This window comes from Pipistrellus hanaki (genome assembly GCF_964339955.1).
Source record: "Pipistrellus hanaki genome assembly, chromosome: X".
Lineage (NCBI taxonomy): Eukaryota > Metazoa > Chordata > Mammalia > Chiroptera > Vespertilionidae > Pipistrellus > Pipistrellus hanaki.
This window is the reverse complement of record NC_140524.1, coordinates 26,453,811-26,471,920: the sequence shown is the minus strand read 5'-3', so window position 1 is coordinate 26,471,920 and position 18,110 is coordinate 26,453,811. Positions and strand designations below refer to the sequence as shown.

Below are 18,110 nucleotides of genomic sequence, written 5' to 3'. Positions count from 1 at the left end.
GCTGGGGCCACTGTCCCTACAGCTGGCACCTTTTCAAGTCTTCATTCAGCAAACATTTTTAGTTAACCCAATCACCGCCAGGGTCGTCCGTCCAGGAACTGGGGGTTTTGTAAAAGACCAGGCTTGCACCCTTGCGCTACTTCATAGACCAAGGAAACTACCCTGTTTCCCTGAAAATAAGACAGTGTCTTATATTAATTTTTTCTCCCAAAGTTGCGCTAGGTCTTATTTTCAGGGAATGTCTTATTTTTCCATGCGCTAGGACTTATTTTCGGAGGATGTCTTATTTTCGGGGAAACACGGGTAGGTACTAGAAAAAAATCCTCTGAAGGGTTAACCCAATCCAAAGAATTGTCACTTCCTGCACTAGTGCGCAGGCGCTGAGCCCCGTGAGGCGGAGCTAGTTTGGAGCAGCGGAACTCCGCCTAGTCCTCGGGGGCGGGTGGTGGCAGAGCCGCACATGCGCCCTGCAGCCTTTCCTGGTAGTGGATTCCTCTGTATTGAGCGCGAAACCGGCGGAGATGAAGTAAGACGTCAGCTTCTTTCTGAGAAGGGGGGAGATGGGGATCGGTTGGGGGCGGGCTGTGGGGGTGACCTGCCGCGATGGGGTGGTCTGCTTGGCCTAGGGGCAGGAGCGGCTGGGATTCCAGAAAACTAGTCCCCTAATTTTGCTCTCCTTCATCCCCGCACTTAACTTGTCTACTCTTCCACCCCCTGGGCAGCCCTTTAACGAAAGTGAAGCTGATAAATGAGCTGAATGAGCGAGAGGTCCAGCTTGGGGTGGCGGAGAAGGTGTCCTGGCATTCCGAGTACAAAGACAGCGCCTGGATCTTCCTGGGTGAGGTTCCCATCTTTCTCCAGCAGTGCTCCTCAGTCTCTACTGCCCTGCTTCCTGACATTTCAGCTTTTCCTCCCTCCATACCTCCCGACATTCATCACCCAGTTTTATTTCTTTCTGTTGTCCGCCCATAAATCTGTTTTCCATATTTATTTTCTCCCCTGTCTAGTTTGCTCTCCTGCAACTCAGTGCTGATAGTCACTTTCTGCCTTTCACTGTACTAAGAGTCTTGTCACTTTGTTTCTGTGACCATTGCCATTATTTGTATAGTTGTTTTTTTATTTATAATATTTTTCAATTACAGTTGCCATAGAATATTGTATTAGTTTTAGTTGTACACATGGTAATTAGACATTTATAATAACTTACAAAAGGATCACCCCATTAAGTCTGAAACCCATCGGACACCAAACTTCCTTATGACAATATTCTATTTTTTAAAAAATATATTTTTATTGATTTCAGAGAAGAAGGGAGAGGGAGAGAGAGATAGAAACATCAAAGATGAGAATTATTGATTGGCTGCTTCCTGTACACCCTCTACTGGGGATCCAGCCCGAAACCTGGGCACGGAGTTTGAAACCCAGGCATGTGCCCTTGACTGGAGTTGAACCCAGGATCTTTCAGTCCCCAGGCCGATGCTCTGTCCACTGAGCAAAACCAGCTAGGACTTGGCTATATTTTCTATGCTGTATTTCACATTCCCATGACAGTTTTGTAACTATCAGTTTGTACTTCTTAATCCCTTTACTTTTTCACCCATCCCCCATTAACCTCCCTCTCCTCTGGCAGCCATAATCTCTTCTCTGTATCTATGACTCTGTTTCTGTTTTGTTTTTTCATTTTTTTAAATTCCACATATAAGTGAAATCTTGTGTTTGTGTTTCTGTCTCAGATCATTATCAGCTGAGGAAACTGAGGCACTAAGAAGTTAATGGTCTTTTTAAGGTCACATAGTAAGTGGAACAGCCAGAATTATGGGATTCTAGAACTCATGGTCTTAGCCACTATCCCATATTACTGCTAATTCCTTCCCACCCTAATCCCCTTCCTTCAGAATTTATTTTCCTCATCTGATTAGTTCTGGCCTTCTGTTCATGTTCATATTACCATCTCTCTATTCACTTTGTGTCACATCCAGTAATTTGACAGTTTGTTCAAAGAGGTGATTGCACCAGTCATGATGCTAAGCACTTTATATTCATTGTTTTATTTAATTCTTATAACAATTCTGTGAGGTAAGTACTAATATCCCCACTTTATAGATGAAGGAAGGAAACTTGCAGGGGAATTTATTTCCTATGAAATGCTTAGCAATTGACTAATCCTTAGTCTATGTGAGGTAGAGTTAATATTTGCATATTTAAACTGAGTTCTCTGATGGCAGACCTTGTGGCTTACTCTTTTTTGTACCCTCAGTGCCTGGCCTAGTGCATGGTATTAATAGACATTTGGTAAAATGTTAGTTGAACTGAAATGTCGTTATCTCTTCTAGGAGGACTTCCCTATGAACTTACTGAAGGAGATATCATCTGTGTATTCTCACAGTAAGTTTCCTTTCATGTCCTGCCTTCTGGGTTGTCAGACTAATTTGCTTTCATAAGGTATTTTTGTGGCATCACAAGAGCCATTTGTTTTCATTCTATGTTGACTGGCTGGTCTGCATGGTGAGGGCTGGAGTTCCTACTCTAGTCTAGGTCAATCACAGGACATAGTTCTAGAACTCTCCCAGTGTGGAAAATCCCAAGAAGTTGGATGTTTTAGGAGGCCGTCTTGGGAATTCTGGTCTATTTTTCCTGCTTTTTCACTGAGGATTGTTCAGTGTGGGCCTACAGTGGAACACACTGCAACTCCCAGGAAGATACTATGTTGGCCCACATCCTTGGGCTCTTATAAACTAGGGGTATTTCATGATCACAGGGCCCTCTGGACCCACACTTGTGTGGCCTTGTAGAATTAGGGCAAAGCACAGTAGAATTGGTGGGGGGGAAAAACCCACAAAAGTTTTAGGCAGTAGTTTGCTTTCTTTGTTTCTAGATGAGTGTAAGGTTAGTGAGCAGAGTATGTCTCTTTACCCAGAGCTGAGAATCAAAGGCTGACGAGGAACACAAATGAATAGGGGAACCTTACCTTTTTCATTCTATGAGATGATCACAGCAGCTCTGGATGGGAGAGGGTCTTGGCAGCTCACACTGGTAGTGGCAGCAGATTTAGGAGAGGGGCTGGGTACAACCCCAGAGCTACAGAGTGACTAGATAGAGCCAGGGGGCCTTGGCAGCACACAGGAACAGAGGTCCAAGGCCCATGGATTATGTGGCCATCAGGGGCAGAGGACTATTGCAGGGAAGTTGGATAGCTTGTACAGGTAGAGGACCATGGCAAACAGGATGTAGCAAGCAAACATAGCCAGCACACCCTGGCAGAGACATTGCCATGGCAGGGTATGGCTGAGGTCACCCCATAGGCAGAAGGTACTGGCTTAGTGGTTGGGCAGCAGTCAGAGAAGTCCATGGGAAAGACATTGGGCAATACATATGAAAGGGCCATGGTGGAGGGCCTGGGCAGTCCACATAGGCAGAGGGCCATGGCTGGGATAGAGATTGCTTCTTCCAACTGCTAAGCATCAGGAAGTTCACAGAAAGTACAGCCTGTAATTCTACCCCTTCCTGGTACCTCTCCCTGCTCCAGCCTTCCATCTAGGAGCTGCTTTTGTCTTATTTGCATTGAGTGATGATCAGCTAGTGTGTGGATTTATTCCAATTCTCTGCTGTGGCTACACACATTGCTCTTCATGAAGATTGCCTTTGTCACTGGTAACAGTGGCTTTCAAAAAATAGTTTGTTTTCTGATTATCAAGGTAATGTATAGTCATTATAGAACATTTGGTAAAAAAAAAAAAAGGTATAAAGAAGATAATAGAATGTACTTTAAGGAAAACTGTTAATTGGGTGTACTTTATCATTTTTTAAATTGCTGGGCATAATTTCCAGTATTTGCTGCTATAAATTATACTGCTATCTTCATTGTGGTATCTATATCTTTGTATGTATTCCTGATGGTTTCCTTGGTGAAATTATGGGTATCCATATGTTAGTATTTTTAAGATTTTTAAAAAATATATGTATTTTATTGATTTTTTACAGAGAGGAAGGGAGAGAGAGAGAGAGCTAGAAACGTCGATGAGAAAGAAACATCGACTAGCTGCCTCTTGCACACCCCCTACTGGGGATGTGCCCACAACCAACGTACATGCCCTTGACCGGAATCGAACCTGGGACTTTTCAATCTGCAGACCGACGCTCTACCACTGAGCCAAACCGGTTTCGGCTATTTTTAAGATGTTTTATAAACATTGGATATTGCTCTCTGAAAAGGTTATAGCAATTTCCACTCTCACTAGAATGCCCATTTTTCTGACTCCTAATCAGCAGTCATTATCTTAAAAATATTTGCCATATGGCTTCTCATTATTATTTTACTTTGCCTTTATTTCATTATCAGTGAGGAGTGTATTTTTTCATAGATTTATAAGCCATTATTGTTGGTTTTGTTTTTTTGTCAATTGTTCATATCCATTGCCTATTTTTTTCTATTGGTTTGTTTCTCATTTTCTTACTGATTTTATAAGAGCCCTTCATGTATTAAGGATATTAACTCTTTATTATACACTTTGTCATATATTGTATTACTATGGACTTATTTTATTAAAGTTTGATGTATTATACTACATTGCCATCATTATTATTTCCTGATGTTCAAATTATTCCAATGTGGTCTGTTAGGAGTCCCTTCAAGCCAGCTTCTATGTTCTTTTTTTCTTTTGAAAGAATTTCAGGCTTAAAACTTAAAAGTTAGCCGGAACTGGTTTGGCTCAGTGGATAGAGCATCGGCCTGCGGACTGAAAGGTCCCAGGTTCGATTCCGGTCAAGGGCATGTACCTTGGTTGCGGGCACATCCCCAGTGGGGGGTGTGCAAGAGGCAGCTGATCGATGATTCTCTCTCATTGATGTTTCTAACTCTCTATCCCTCTCTTTTCCTCTCTGTAAAAAATCAATAAAATATATAAAAAACAAAACAAAAAAAAAACAAAAAAAACAAACTTAAAAGTTATAAAATAGTATACAGAATACTTTTAACCCTTTTATTCAGAGCTCCCAGATATTTGCATTTTACCATATTTGCTTTATTGTTATTTTCCTCCATATATATATATATATATATATATATATATATATATATATATATTTTTTTTTAACCATTTGAGTGTCAGTTGCAGACATGATTCCCATTTATTCCAAAATTCTTCAATGTGTATTTTCCAGAACCCAAGGACATTCTCTTCTTTAATCTCAGTATAGTGATCAAATTCAGGAAATCAATACCAATACAATATTATTATCTAAAGACTTTATTCAGCTTCACCAGTTATCCTGATAATGTTCTTTATAGCAAAAGGGAAAAAATACTTTTCTGGTCCTTATCTGTAATGTAAATTGCAAATAATATTTTCTCCTAGTTTGTCATTTGTCTTTTGACATATTGTGATTTTTATGCTATGCAGGATTATTATTTTTATGCATTCATTTGTAATAATGTTTAAATTATCTTATGATAAAATTGACTTTTTAGGAATTTTAATACATTCATAGATTTGTGTAATCACTGCCATAATTTGGATGAAGAACAGTTCCAAAAACTCCCTCATACTGTCACTTTATAGTCTCCCCATCTAGTACTCTATGTGGCCAAATTTATCAGTCTTTTTTTCTATTGCTTCTGGATTATGAGTCATAATTAGAAAGTATTTCTCCCTACCCAGCCATCTGTGTTCTCGTCTAGTACTTGTGCAGTTTCAATTTTATGCATTGAAATCTTTGATCCATCTATAATCTGGTATATAGTGTGAGATAAGGATCCAATTTCATGTTTTTTTTTCAAGTGGCTATCTAGTTGTCCCAACAACATTAATAAAAATGCCCATTTGTTCCCCAGCAAAGTGGGATGTTGCCCTTATATATGACTAGAGGCCTGGTGCACGAAATTCAAGCACTCGGGGGAGGGGCGTCCCTCAGTCCAACCTGCACCCTCTCGCAGTCTGAGAGCCTTTGGGGTATGTGCAACTGACAGGGAGTAGACCTAAGCCAGCAGTGGGATATCCTTAGCACTGCCATGGAGTCAGGAGAGGCTCCTGCCACCACTGCTGCACTCGCCAGCCCAGAGCCTGGCTTCTGGCTGAGCGGCGCTTCCCCCTGTGGGAGCACACTGACCACCAAGGGGAAGCTCCTGTGTTGAGTGTCTGCCCCCTGGTGGTCATTGTGCATCATAGAGACCAGACATTCCACCGTTCGGTCGATTTGCATATTAGCCTTTTATTATATGGGATTTTTCCATATACACATGAGTCTCTTTCTTGGTTTTCTATTCTGTTCTATTGGTCTGTCTGTTTACTTATGTGCCATCATAAAAGTTTTTTAGTGTATTTAATATCTGGGAGAGTTACTTCTACCTATTCTTTTTTAAAGTTTTTCCAGATATTATGTTCATTTTTCCACAAGGACTTTAGAATCAACTTATCTAGCTCCAGAGGAAACAACACACAACTTGTATTTTAAATTGGGATTACATTAGATTTTAGTATTAACTTTGTGGAAGATTTTGATATCTTTATGATGTTGACTCATTCTATCAAAGAACAAGGGATGGCTTTATATTTGTTTAAATTTATATTTGTATCTTTCAGAAGTTTTAAAAAGTTTTCTTTATAAAGGCTTTATACATTGAATATATATCTTCTAACTGAATGTTGCTTGTATGTAAAAGAATAAGTTATTTTTGTTAACTTAATATCCTGTCACCTTTCTGAATTGTTATGCTGTTTGTTTTTATCATTGTTTATCATTGCTTCTGTTGGGTTTTCTGTATATATCTACACTATTAAAAGAGAAAGATGCAGATTGACCATACCTTTGTGATGCCTGCCAGCCAATCAGGAGTGAGTATGCAAATTAACCCAACAAAGATGGAAGGCTAATTTGCATATGCAGGCACTGACAGCCCCAGCAGCTCTGGGCCTCTGGGCAGCATGGGAAGGTGGAAATGCGGCTCTGGGCTGGAGCAAAGGTGGTGCTAGCAGCCAGGGGAAGGAAGGCCATTGCTTGCATGAATCTTCATGCATCGGGCCACTAGTTAATATATATAATCTTAAAACAGAGACAGTTTTACTTCTTTTTTCATTTCTTAAATGTTTTCTGCTAATTTCTTGGCCAATATCTACAATGTTAAATAGTGTTAAATAATTCCTGATCTTAGTTAGATCATCTCTTTTAATTTCTTTTTTAAATTCTAGTTTAATTTTTTTAAAAGAGGTTTTATTGATTTTAGAGAGAGAGGAAAGGAGAGGGAGAGAGGAAAATGTGAAAGGGAAACATCAACCAGCTGCCTTCTGCATGCTTTCTATTGGAGTTTGAGCCCACAACCTCAACATGTACCCTGACCGGGAATCAAACCAGTGACCTTCTGGTGCAGGGACAATGCTCAACCAACTGAGTCATACTGGCCAGGGCTCTGGTAATTTCTGTTAAGTAAGATGCTAGATTCCGGGCCTAGGTGTATGTACTTGATCATGTTATATACTGTATCTATTAATTCCCATTTTAATTTTATTGCTGTTTTTTTTTAATTTATGATGCTTTAACTTATTTGGAATTTACCTTTGGATAAGGAGTAGGGTAGATTTTATTAACTCTCATCTGCTTTTCTTAGATTTGCTTTCTTGGTTTTAGCTACATCCCATAAGTTTTAGTATATATTATTCTCATTTTTGTAATTTTCTAAATAGTCTGTCATTGATTTTTTCTTTACTTTGTTTCATTTCCTCTTTCATTCATTAGCTAGGAGAGTAGGTTGCAAGTTCTAAGTTTACTTTGAGACCTATGCTATAGTCAATTTTTTAGAATATATTTTTTTTCTGATTTCAGAGAGGAAGGGAGAGAGGAATATAGAAACATCAATGATGAGAGAGAATTATTGATCAGCTGCCTCCTGCACGGGCCCACACTAGGGATCAATTCCACAACCCGGGCATGTGCTCTTGATTGGAATCGAAACCAGGACCCTTCAGTTTGCAGGCCAGCGCTCTATCCACTGAGCCAAACAAGGAGGGCTGCTATAATCAATTTTAATACATGTTTCAAGGATTCTTGAAGAAGAAATTATCATCTTTTTATAAGATTTGAATATATCTCTATATCTACTAGTCTGATATTAATTAATATTTGTTAGCAATTTAACTATTACATTATTAATTGCTTGTTTCCTTATATTTATGTTAAATAACTATATATCAGTTACATTAACTCTCCTGACCTTTTTTTGTTAACTTTGTGTTATATAAATTTAAAGTGGTATGTTAAAATCTCTCATAACTTTAATTATGTTTCTCTTTGTATTTCTAAGTTTCATAATTAAAATGTTTTGATTTGTCAATTTGTGCATAAAATGTCATGATTTGTACTTTTATTATGTATTAGGACCTTTTTGGGGGCCTTGAATTCATCTTCAATCTTAATATTACCACCCACTTTTTAGTTGGGTGTTCTTGTTATATCCTTGTCTAACTTAATTTTTAACCTTCCTATGTTATCTTGTTCTAGATATATTTCCTGTATAGATTATATTATTTGAATTTTATTTTGTCATCCAATCTGAAAATGTTTGCATTTTAAATCAATAATGTTTTACTCTTTTATAAAATAAATAGATATGGGGAGATCGTTAACATTAATCTGGTGCGGGACAAGAAGACTGGGAAATCCAAAGGATTCTGTTTCCTCTGCTATGAAGACCAGAGGAGCACAATTCTGGCTGTTGACAATTTTAACGGGATAAAAGTGAGTGTGCTTACTAAGCAGGATTTGCCTGGACTTTTACCATGTAGGGGTTTGATTTCATTACCCACCTGATCTCCACAGGCTCAAGGACAGTCTGGTCAGCTGAGTATTTTGTGAGGGTTGTAGAGGTATGGGGACATACTGATCAACAAATGATCCCAGGAAATAATTCCATTGGCTCATGATACTTCTATCCTATTCCCTTTTCCCATCTCATACCAACTTATCTCTCTAGGACCATAGATACCATGCCTCCCCCCCCCACACACACACATACCCCAAGCCTCTATTTTTCACCTTTTCCTCCTCACACTCCACTCTTATCTCAGGTGTGTTGGAAAACAAAGATTAGCAAACACTGCTCTTCCGTGCTGTCCTGTGACAGGGGATTTGGTGCTCTATCTTGGCTGCATGACCTAGGACATAGCTGTCATATGCCTCTACTGACTTAGCAATCAATACTGGGCCCTGGATATTCTCTAGGTAAAATCTAATGACAAATTCTACAGAAATCATTCTGAAGTTTTCTGTCCTCGTTTCCCCTAATAGTACCAACCCCTATGCTTCACATGGTCCCTACGCTCATTTAGGAAAAGCATTGCAGTTGAATGAGCATTGTCGCAGGCTGGGAGTTGACACTTGACTTGGAGAGTTTTCCCTGATTGCACCAGAATTGAACAGTTGGCGACTATAGGACAGGGTGGAACAAGGTTCCATGCTTGATTTTTAAAAAATATATATTTTATTGATTTTTTACAGAGAGGAAGAGAGAGAGGGATAGAGAGTTAGAAACATCGATGAGAGAGAATCATCAATCAGCTGCCTCTTGCACACCCCCTACTGGGGATGTGCCCGCAACCAAGGTACATGCCCTTGACCAGAATTGAACCTTGGACCTTTCAGTCCACAGGCCAATGCTCTATCCATTGGGCCAGACTGGTTTCGGCTCCACACTTGATTTTTAAGAGAGCCAGCAGTCCAAGGGGGTCACTATGAAAGAAAGGTTTTCAAAGATGTTTTGAAATGGGGAACAGGATAGATGACAGAAGCTGATTAGGCCAAAGATAAGAATAAAAATCTGCTTTTGTATTAGAATTATAAAAGCCAGACATTTTTCAAATTTCAGATGGTTTTGCCTATAGAATAAGTGTGTATCTGCCTGAATGTTTTTGTTTTAAGCGAGGGGTTAATGTTTTTGTTGCTCACCGGGAGAGCGATTTAAGTGAAAGTATTAATGTGAGCCAGTTGTTCTGGTAGGGTGGGGTGGGACAAAGTGTGAGGGCTTAAGAAAAACGACAGTGGTCTTTTCAGGACTGGATGAAGTAACCAAGTGGTTGAATAGAGCTAGAAAACAACAACAAAGTAAAACAACACAGTGATCTTACTAGATTTCTCTTCCCCTCCCAACTGTTGGTCTGCCTTTGCCTCATTCTAATTGCTGTGTCGAGGAAGCAGCTGTAGCCCTGGGCTCAATTACAGGAATTTCTTCTAGCTGCCATGGTATATTACACTATAAATTATTGTTACAGATTGAAGGTAATTCACTGTTTGTGCATATAAGTTATGCATTTTTCTCTGCTGCTTTGTTGGCAGAGCTTCCCAGCCTTTTTCACTTCACAGCACATGTAAAACATTAAGATATTTGTATGGCCCCCTGGGGTAAGCTGAGGAGGCTACCTAATACAATTGCCCCATGGGCTCCAGCTGCCCCGGGCCCCACTGGCTGTCCTGAGAGCTGAGGGAATTAATATCTAGGTATATGTGCATGACACCAGTTGGGCAGGTCTGTTTAGAGATTTTTCCAGAAATAGAATTAGCAGGAAGGTAGTGGGTTTAGTTCAAACCATGGTTCTCTGCAGCTGGGTTCAAATAGTTTGGTAGGAGTGAGGTCTTTGCTGATGCATTGCCTGTCTATCTTAGATTAAAGGAAGAACTATCCGAGTGGATCATGTGTCTAACTATCGGACTCCTAAGGAATCAGAAGAAATGGATAGTGTGACCAAAGAGCTCCAGGAGAAGGGCTGTGGGGCTCACACCCCCTCTTCAAATTCATCTGAGGGCTCTGAAGAGGACAAACCCACCAAAAAGCACAAAAAAGGTAAAGCGTTAAGACCTAAGAGAAGATTCTGGGTAGTGTTAGTGTTTGATCTGACTAGCATTCACTGCGACTTGATAATCAATTCTTATATGTGGAGGGGTGGAGGAGGTGTGGGGAACCTTATTTTAATTGGGAAAGGAGAGATGGTATCATCAGAAGGCTAGTGTTATGGGTTGCACTGTGTACCTTGAAAATGCGTATGTTGAAGTCCTAACTGCTAGTACCTCAGAAAATGACTGTATTTGGATCTTTTTTTAAAAAGAATTTTCCTTTGAACAGAGTAAACATGACCCTACCCTGATCCACAGTAGGATTTATTTATTTATTTTTTAAATATATTTTATTGATTTTTTACAGAGAGGAGGAGAGAGGGATAGAGAGCTAGAAACGTCAATGAGAGAGAAACATCGACCAGCTGCCTCTTGCACACCCCCTACCGGGGATGTGCCCGCAACCAATGTACATGCCCTTGACCGGAATTGAACCCGGGACCTTTCAGTCCACAGACCGACGCTCTACCACTGAACCAAACCGGTTTTGGCTGTATTTGGATCTTTAAGGAGGTAATTAAGGGTGGGAATTGCCTTATACAGTGACTTGACATATCAAGGGTGACAGATCCAACTTGGCTTCCCAGAGGCACTTTTCTGGAAGGATAGACTGATTGCTTGATGCTACTGCCAAGGATGCTTTCCTTTTGCATATCCCTCATCTCCTCCAATTCCCTTTTCTTTCTTTATTAAAAAATATTTTTATTGATTTCAGAGGGGAAGGGAGAGTTTCTATTAAGATAGAAACATAAATGATGAAAGAGAACCATTGATCGGCTGCCTCCTGCACGCATGCCCCCTACCGGGGGTCAAGCCTGCAACCTGGGCATGTGCCCTGACCTGGAATCGAACTGTGACCTCCTGGTTCATAGGTCACTGAGCCATGTTGGCCAGGCAATTTCCCTTTTCTTATTGATTGTACCTCTTTTTTCCCCTCTAGACAAAAAGGAAAAAAAGAAAAGAAAGAAAGACAAAGACAAAGACAAGACTGATCAGGAGGAACTGGCAGAGCAGCCAGCCTCCTCTTCAGCTCCTAGAAGCAAGATGATAAAGGAAAAGGATGTCCCTGGCTCTAAAAAGCACAGCAGCAAGAACTCAGAGAGGGGTCAGAAGCCAGAGTCTAGGGAGGTGCGGAAGCACCGCCCCAGTTCCCCTGAGGTCAAGACAACCTGCCACGGGAGAGCAGAGGACCATGAGCGGGAGCTGAAGAGGGAGAAGTCCAAGCACGAGCACAAGTCCTCAAGCAGGAGGGAAGAAAGAGAAGAAAAAAACAGGGACAGAGGTCGAAGCTCAGACACACATGAGGGGCATGCTGAGGGACATGGCCGTAGAAGTAGAAGTAGGAGCCGAGATAAATCCCATAGGCCTAAAAAGGCCCGGCATTCTCCGAGACCTTGACCCCTCAAATCCCAGTGACCGCAGGAATCACTGAAGCTGAAGAAGCTACTCAGTGGAATTAAAAATATAGTCAAATTCAATAATGCTTTATTGTTTCTATATGTAAAATCTCTGAGGTTGCGTTCTTTAATCCCTAAAATATTAGAGTTATTGATGGTGCAGTAGTTTCAACAGCCACATGTCCTGGAGTTTGTTTGATTTAAAACACTTTTAAAAATACATTTTTATTGATTTCAGAGAGGAAAGGGGGAAATAGACAAAAACATCAATGATGAGAGAGAATTATTGATTGGCTGCCTCCTGCACGCCCCACATTAGGGATTAAGCCTGCAACCAGGGTATGTGCCTTGACCAGGAATTGAACTGTGATCTCTTGGTTTACAGGTCAATACTCAACTACTGAGCCATATTGGCCGGGCTGTGCTAGAGTTTTGAGCAAAATTCATTGTCCCTGAGAATATGTTTGGTGTTTATCAGAGTATGTATCCTAAAATTGGGTTTATAAGCATGGCCCTTGACTTTATGACTCCAATTAATGAAATGTCCAGGAAAAAAAATGTCCAGGAAAGAGGAAATACCAGGGAATTCTAGAATTCTAGTCTTTGTGATAGAAATTTAGATCTCTTGCAGTGACCTTTCCAGTTGGCAGGTAGACCCATAGAGTAGAGAAGTATGGCTTAACTAGGTCTGGACAGCTTGATGTGAATGTGATAATGATTCATAACATCAGCTTGCTTCTGCCCCACTCCTTCCTGATTTTGAAAATTTAAACATCTTTTTGATTGACAAATGTCTCCACATTTTTTTTTTCAATTTATTTTTATTGAGGTGAAATTCATGTAACCTCAATAGAAGTAACCATTTTTTAAAAAGTAACCATTTTAAAGAGAACACTGTGGCACATTCACAGTATTATCTAGTCCCAATACATTTTCATCACCCTACCGTGAAACCCAGTACCCATTAAGCAGTTATTTCCCATTTCCTCCTCCTTGTCCCTGGCATCCACCAGTGTGCTTTCCATTTCTATGACTTTACCTATTCTGGACATTTCATATCAATTGAGTCATACAACATGTGGCCTTTTGTGTTTGGTTATAATTAGTATGTTTTCAAGGTTCTTCCATGATATAGCAGAGAAGTACTTAATTCCTTCTTATGACTTAATAGGATCCCATTGTGTTTATCTCTTTGCTCAGTAGGTGGACATTGGGTTGGTTAGCCAGGTCCATTCTTTTTAAAAACTATTGAATTTATTGGGGTGACATTAATTAATGAAATTAAACAGGTTTTAGGTATACAATTCTACAGTATCTTAATGGTATATTGCATGGTGTGTTTACCACCCCAAGTCAAGTCTACTTCCATCACCATTTATCCCCCTTTATTTTCTACCTCCCCTGATCCCCACTTCCCTCTGGCAATCAGCATACTGTTGACTGTGGCCATTAGTCTTTCTTTTTTTTTCTTTGCTTAGTCCCTTTACCCTTTTCTCCCAGCTCCCAATCTCTTTCCCACTGACAGCTGTCAGTCTTTTCTGTATCTATGAGTCTGTCTCCACTTTGTTTATTTTGTTCATTAGATTCCACGTATAAGTGAAATCATATGGTACTTCTCCCTTTCCATGTTCCAGACATATGCTACTTTGAGGTTTAGTCTGCTTTTCAAGGAGCTGCTCTTGCTGAGATGAGAACACTGTCCACTCATTGCATGTCTATATGGTCAACTTGGCAGTTCTTTCCCATTTTGAGAGAGTTGTCTTTCTGCTTTAGCAATCAGTTATTTATGAATTGGTAGGAACTAGTTCACAGGATTTTAGCACCCCTGCTGAATTATTAAATAGATTTTCTACCCTACAAAACAAGACTAGAGCTTTGATAGTGATGAACGAATTTAGGGTCCTTGGTATGTCAGTTGGCTACTAGATTAGATGCGTAAGAGGTTTTTTTTTTTGGGGGGGGGGTCATAGAGGGGAATGCCCAAGAGGGAAAATGAGGAGGGAGCTGGAGGAGTCAGGGAAAGCTGACTGATGTAGGTCTGACCTCTGGAGAAGAGGGAAGGAAAGAAAGAAGGTTGGGTAGGAAAAGTCCTATACTACTGTGGAGTTCTAAACATTTTAGCAAGACCAGTGGTGTGTCCTTGAGCCAAAATTACTTGTCAGAGGAATTCTGCTAGATCAGCCTTGTTAAGCAGGACCTTCATCAGCCATATGACCACTTTGCTTGTGTGTCCATCGTGCCAATTGTTTGGTAGCAATTAATGAAGGCCCATTCACCTGCCTGAATCATTTTGCCTGCTTGGTGGCATAGAGCTTCTTCCAGTGGATGCTCTCTGGTAGGTGTTATCATGTGATGCAGGAATCTTCACACTTTGCTCTCACATGTTAATTCCACAGTCTTTACAGCAGACCTCCTTTTTTTTTTTTTTTTTTTTTTTTTTTTTTTTTTTAGCATATTACACTTTTATTATATAGGATGTGGAAGAATTACAATAAACAACATATGTGGCACTAACAGGTGACTAAAAAGAGGGAAAGACAATGACTAAGCATGTTACTTTAAAAACTGTTCAAGAGCCAAGCTAGCATGGCTCAGTAGTTGAGTGTCAACCTATGAACCTAGGGTTCACAGTTCTATTCAAGGCACATGCTCAGGTTGCAGGCTCTATCCCCAAAAAGGCATGTGCAGGAGGCAGCCAATCAATGATTCTCTCTCATCACCGATGTTTCTATCTCTCTGTCCCTCTCCCTTCCTCACTCTCTAAAAAATCAATAAAAACATTTTTTTTCAACCCTGACCGGTTTGGCTCAGTGGGTAGAGCGTCAGTCTGCGGACTCAAGGGCCCCAAGTTCGATTATGGTCAAGGGCATGTACCTTGGTTGAGGGCACATCCCCAGTAGGGGGTGTGCAGGAGGCAGCTGATCTAGTTTCTCTCTCATGGATGCTTCTGACTCTATCCTTCTCCCTTCCTCTCTGCTCCTTGACCTCAGGCCCATTGGACCCGGTCGGTGGGTCAGCTGCTCTAGTCGCTGCCTCCCGGGGCGGTGCTCCCTGGCCTGGGGGCAGGAGCTAGGGCAGCTCAGCCGCCCGCTGAGCCCCATTCCCCCCCCTCCCATCCTCCCTGCGGGCAGCCTGTGGGGGCCGCTGAGGTCTGGCAGGGGGCACTGAGGTCGATAGCCAAAGCAGCTCCTCTTCATCGCTGCTGCTGGGCCCCAGGGGCGTCAGCGCCTCGACAGTCCCGGCCCTGCACGTCTCTGGGCCGCAGCGCTGCCGTGCCAACCACCGCCCCGCAGCCACCATGGCCCGGTGGGCACCCGAGGCCACTGACCCCATCTCGCAGCTCCTCTGCGCTTTCTGGGGCCTCTCCAGGCGCTCCTCACGGAGAAGGCAGCATAGTCGCCGCCTTGTTTTCTGCCCACCCTGCACGCGTTTAGCCGGCTATCCGCAGGCGATGCCGCCGGTTCTCAGCAGACCTCCTTGTCTCTAATCTTCCAGCCTTTTTCCTTTCAGACTAGACTGCCAGACCATTCACTACTGCCCAGGAATCTATATATGCAATAGTCTCACATAGACCACTTCCAAACCAAGTCAAATGCACTGCTTGTGTTTCTGTTCAATTTTTCTTCACCCCTGAATGTGGCTATAATGCAGATGCTATCCTTCTTCATTTTTCACTCACAAACTGAACTGACCCATCTGTAAACTGAGCTGAAGCTGATCTCTCCTTAATCTGGTCATATAGGAACTCCCAAATAAGTTTTTAATAGTGGCACTGATCTGCTCCATATCCCCTGGGATATTACTTATATATAGCAAAGAATAGATCTTATGCAATTGTGGGGGTTAGTGAGGCAAATCTGGTATTTATAAGGCAGGCTGGCAGGCTGGCAGGCTGGAAACTTGGGCAGGAGCTGATACTGCAATCTATAAGCAGAATTTCTGCAAGGAAATCTTAATTGTGCTCTTAAGGCCTTTGATTGGATGAGGCCCACCCAAATTATCCAGGCTAATCTCCTTTACTTAAAATCAACTGATTGTAGCTTTCCGCGCTACACAGGGAGGGCTCCATACGGTGTTGTTCTCGGTTCCCACGTAACTTAAAGGGAAACTTCACAATGTCCGGAGCGCTTGATGTCCTGCAAATGAAGGAGGAGGATGTCCTCAAATTCCTTGCAGCAGGAACCCACTTAGGTGGCACCAACCTTGACTTCCAAATGGAGCAGTACATCTACAAAAGGAAAAGCGATGGCATCTACATCATCAATCTGAAGAGAACCTGGGAGAAGCTTCTGCTGGCAGCTCACGCCATTGTTGCCATTGAAAACCCAGCTGACGTCAGTGTGATAGCATCCAGGAATACTGGCCAGCGAGCTGTGCTGAAGTCTGCTGCTGCCACTGGAGCCACTCCTTTTGCCGACCACTTCACTCCTGGAACCTTCACCAACCAGATCCAGGCGGCCTTCCGGGAACCAAGACTTCTGGTGGTGACTGACCCCAGGGCTGCCCACCAGCCTCTCACAGAGGTGTCTTATGTTAACCTGCCCAACACCGCTCTGTGTAACACAGACTCTCCTCTGCGCTACGTGGACATTGCCATCCCTTGCAACAACAAGGGGGCTCACTCAGTGGGTCTGATGTGGTGGCTGCTGGCCCGGGAAGTGCTGCGCATGCGTGGCACCATCTCCTGGGAACACCCGTGGGAAGTCATGCCTGATCTATTCTTCTACAGAGATCCTGAGGAGATTGAAAAGGAAGAGCAGGCCGCTGCTGAAAAGGCTGTGACCAAGGAGGAATCTCAGGGTGAATGGACCGCTCCTGCTCCTGAGTTTACTGCTGCACAGCCTGAGGTCGCAGACTGGTCTGAAGGCATGCAGGTGCCCTCTGTGCCCATTCAGCAGTTTCCTACTGAAGACAAGTACTCAGCCTGCCACTGAGGAGTGGTCTGCAGCCCCCACTGAATGGGTAAAAACAACCACTGAGTGGTCCTAAGCTGTTCTTCCACAAATTCTTAACAGAACAGAAATAAGGTTGATGGAAAATAGTTTCTAAAAATAAATAAATAAAATCAACTGATTGTAGATATTAATCTACAAAATACCTTTACAGCAACACCTGAGTTAGTGTTTGACTAATTGGATGCTATATCCTAAGTCAGTGGTCGGCAAACCTAGGCTCGCGAGCCACATGCAGCTCTTTGGCTCCTTGAGTGTGGCTCTTCCACAAAATAGCACATGCGGGCGAACACGTGTGAACATGCGATTGAAACTTTGTGGCCCATGTGCAGAAGTCAGTTTTCAGCCTGGGTGAGTCTATTTTGAAGAAGTGGTTCTAACGCCCAGCCACACTCAGGGCCAAAGAGCCACATGTGGCTCTCGAACCTAGGTTTGCCGACCACTGGCCTAACCCAACTTGACACCAGAAAGTAACCATCACAATTTACTCTCATTGATGGTGATAGGGGGGCAATGTTAGAGGTTTCCACTTGGCTTTCCTCATTGTGACAGCTCTTAACCTATAGGCTAAGGGTGAGGAAACTTTATTTCTGCCAAGGGCCATTTCGATACTTAACGTCATTTGAAGTCCATGCAAAATTATCAGGCTAAAAATTATCCTGCTATATTTGGTCAAACATTTAATTAACTCACCACTAATGCCTTGGCAGGGCCAGACCAAATTATTTCATGGGCCTTATATGGCTCAGAGGCTAGATTTTTCCCACCCCTGCTATAAGCCAAGAACCTATTTGGTGCCCTAACTGTTTTGGCTCAGTGGATAGAGTGTCGGCCTGTGGACGGAAAGGTCCTGGGTTTGATTCCAATCAAGGGCATGCACCTTGGT

General features: G+C 42.1%; 2 protein-coding genes across 2 annotated transcripts; both read left to right on the top strand.

Moving 5' to 3' along the window:
• Positions 1 to 460: 460 nt before the first annotated feature.
• Positions 461 to 12,356, top strand: RBMX2 (RNA binding motif protein X-linked 2; the record flags this gene model as incomplete). The annotated part of the gene is given in 8 exon segments (XM_084870164.1): positions 461 to 505; positions 507 to 526; positions 723 to 838; positions 2,334 to 2,385; positions 8,598 to 8,727; positions 10,648 to 10,825; positions 11,816 to 12,261; positions 12,263 to 12,356. Coding segments are annotated over 8 exon segments (1,032 nt in total). The 3' UTR covers positions 12,308 to 12,356.
• Positions 12,357 to 15,811: 3,455 nt separating this feature from the next.
• Positions 15,812 to 17,373, top strand: LOC311615021 (small ribosomal subunit protein uS2-like). Its single transcript, XM_084870165.1, has one exon. The coding sequence runs from the start codon at positions 16,388 to 16,390 to the stop codon at positions 17,204 to 17,206; it is 819 nt and encodes a 272-aa protein (XP_084726291.1). The 5' UTR covers positions 15,812 to 16,387; the 3' UTR covers positions 17,207 to 17,373.
• Positions 17,374 to 18,110: the final 737 nt, after the last annotated feature.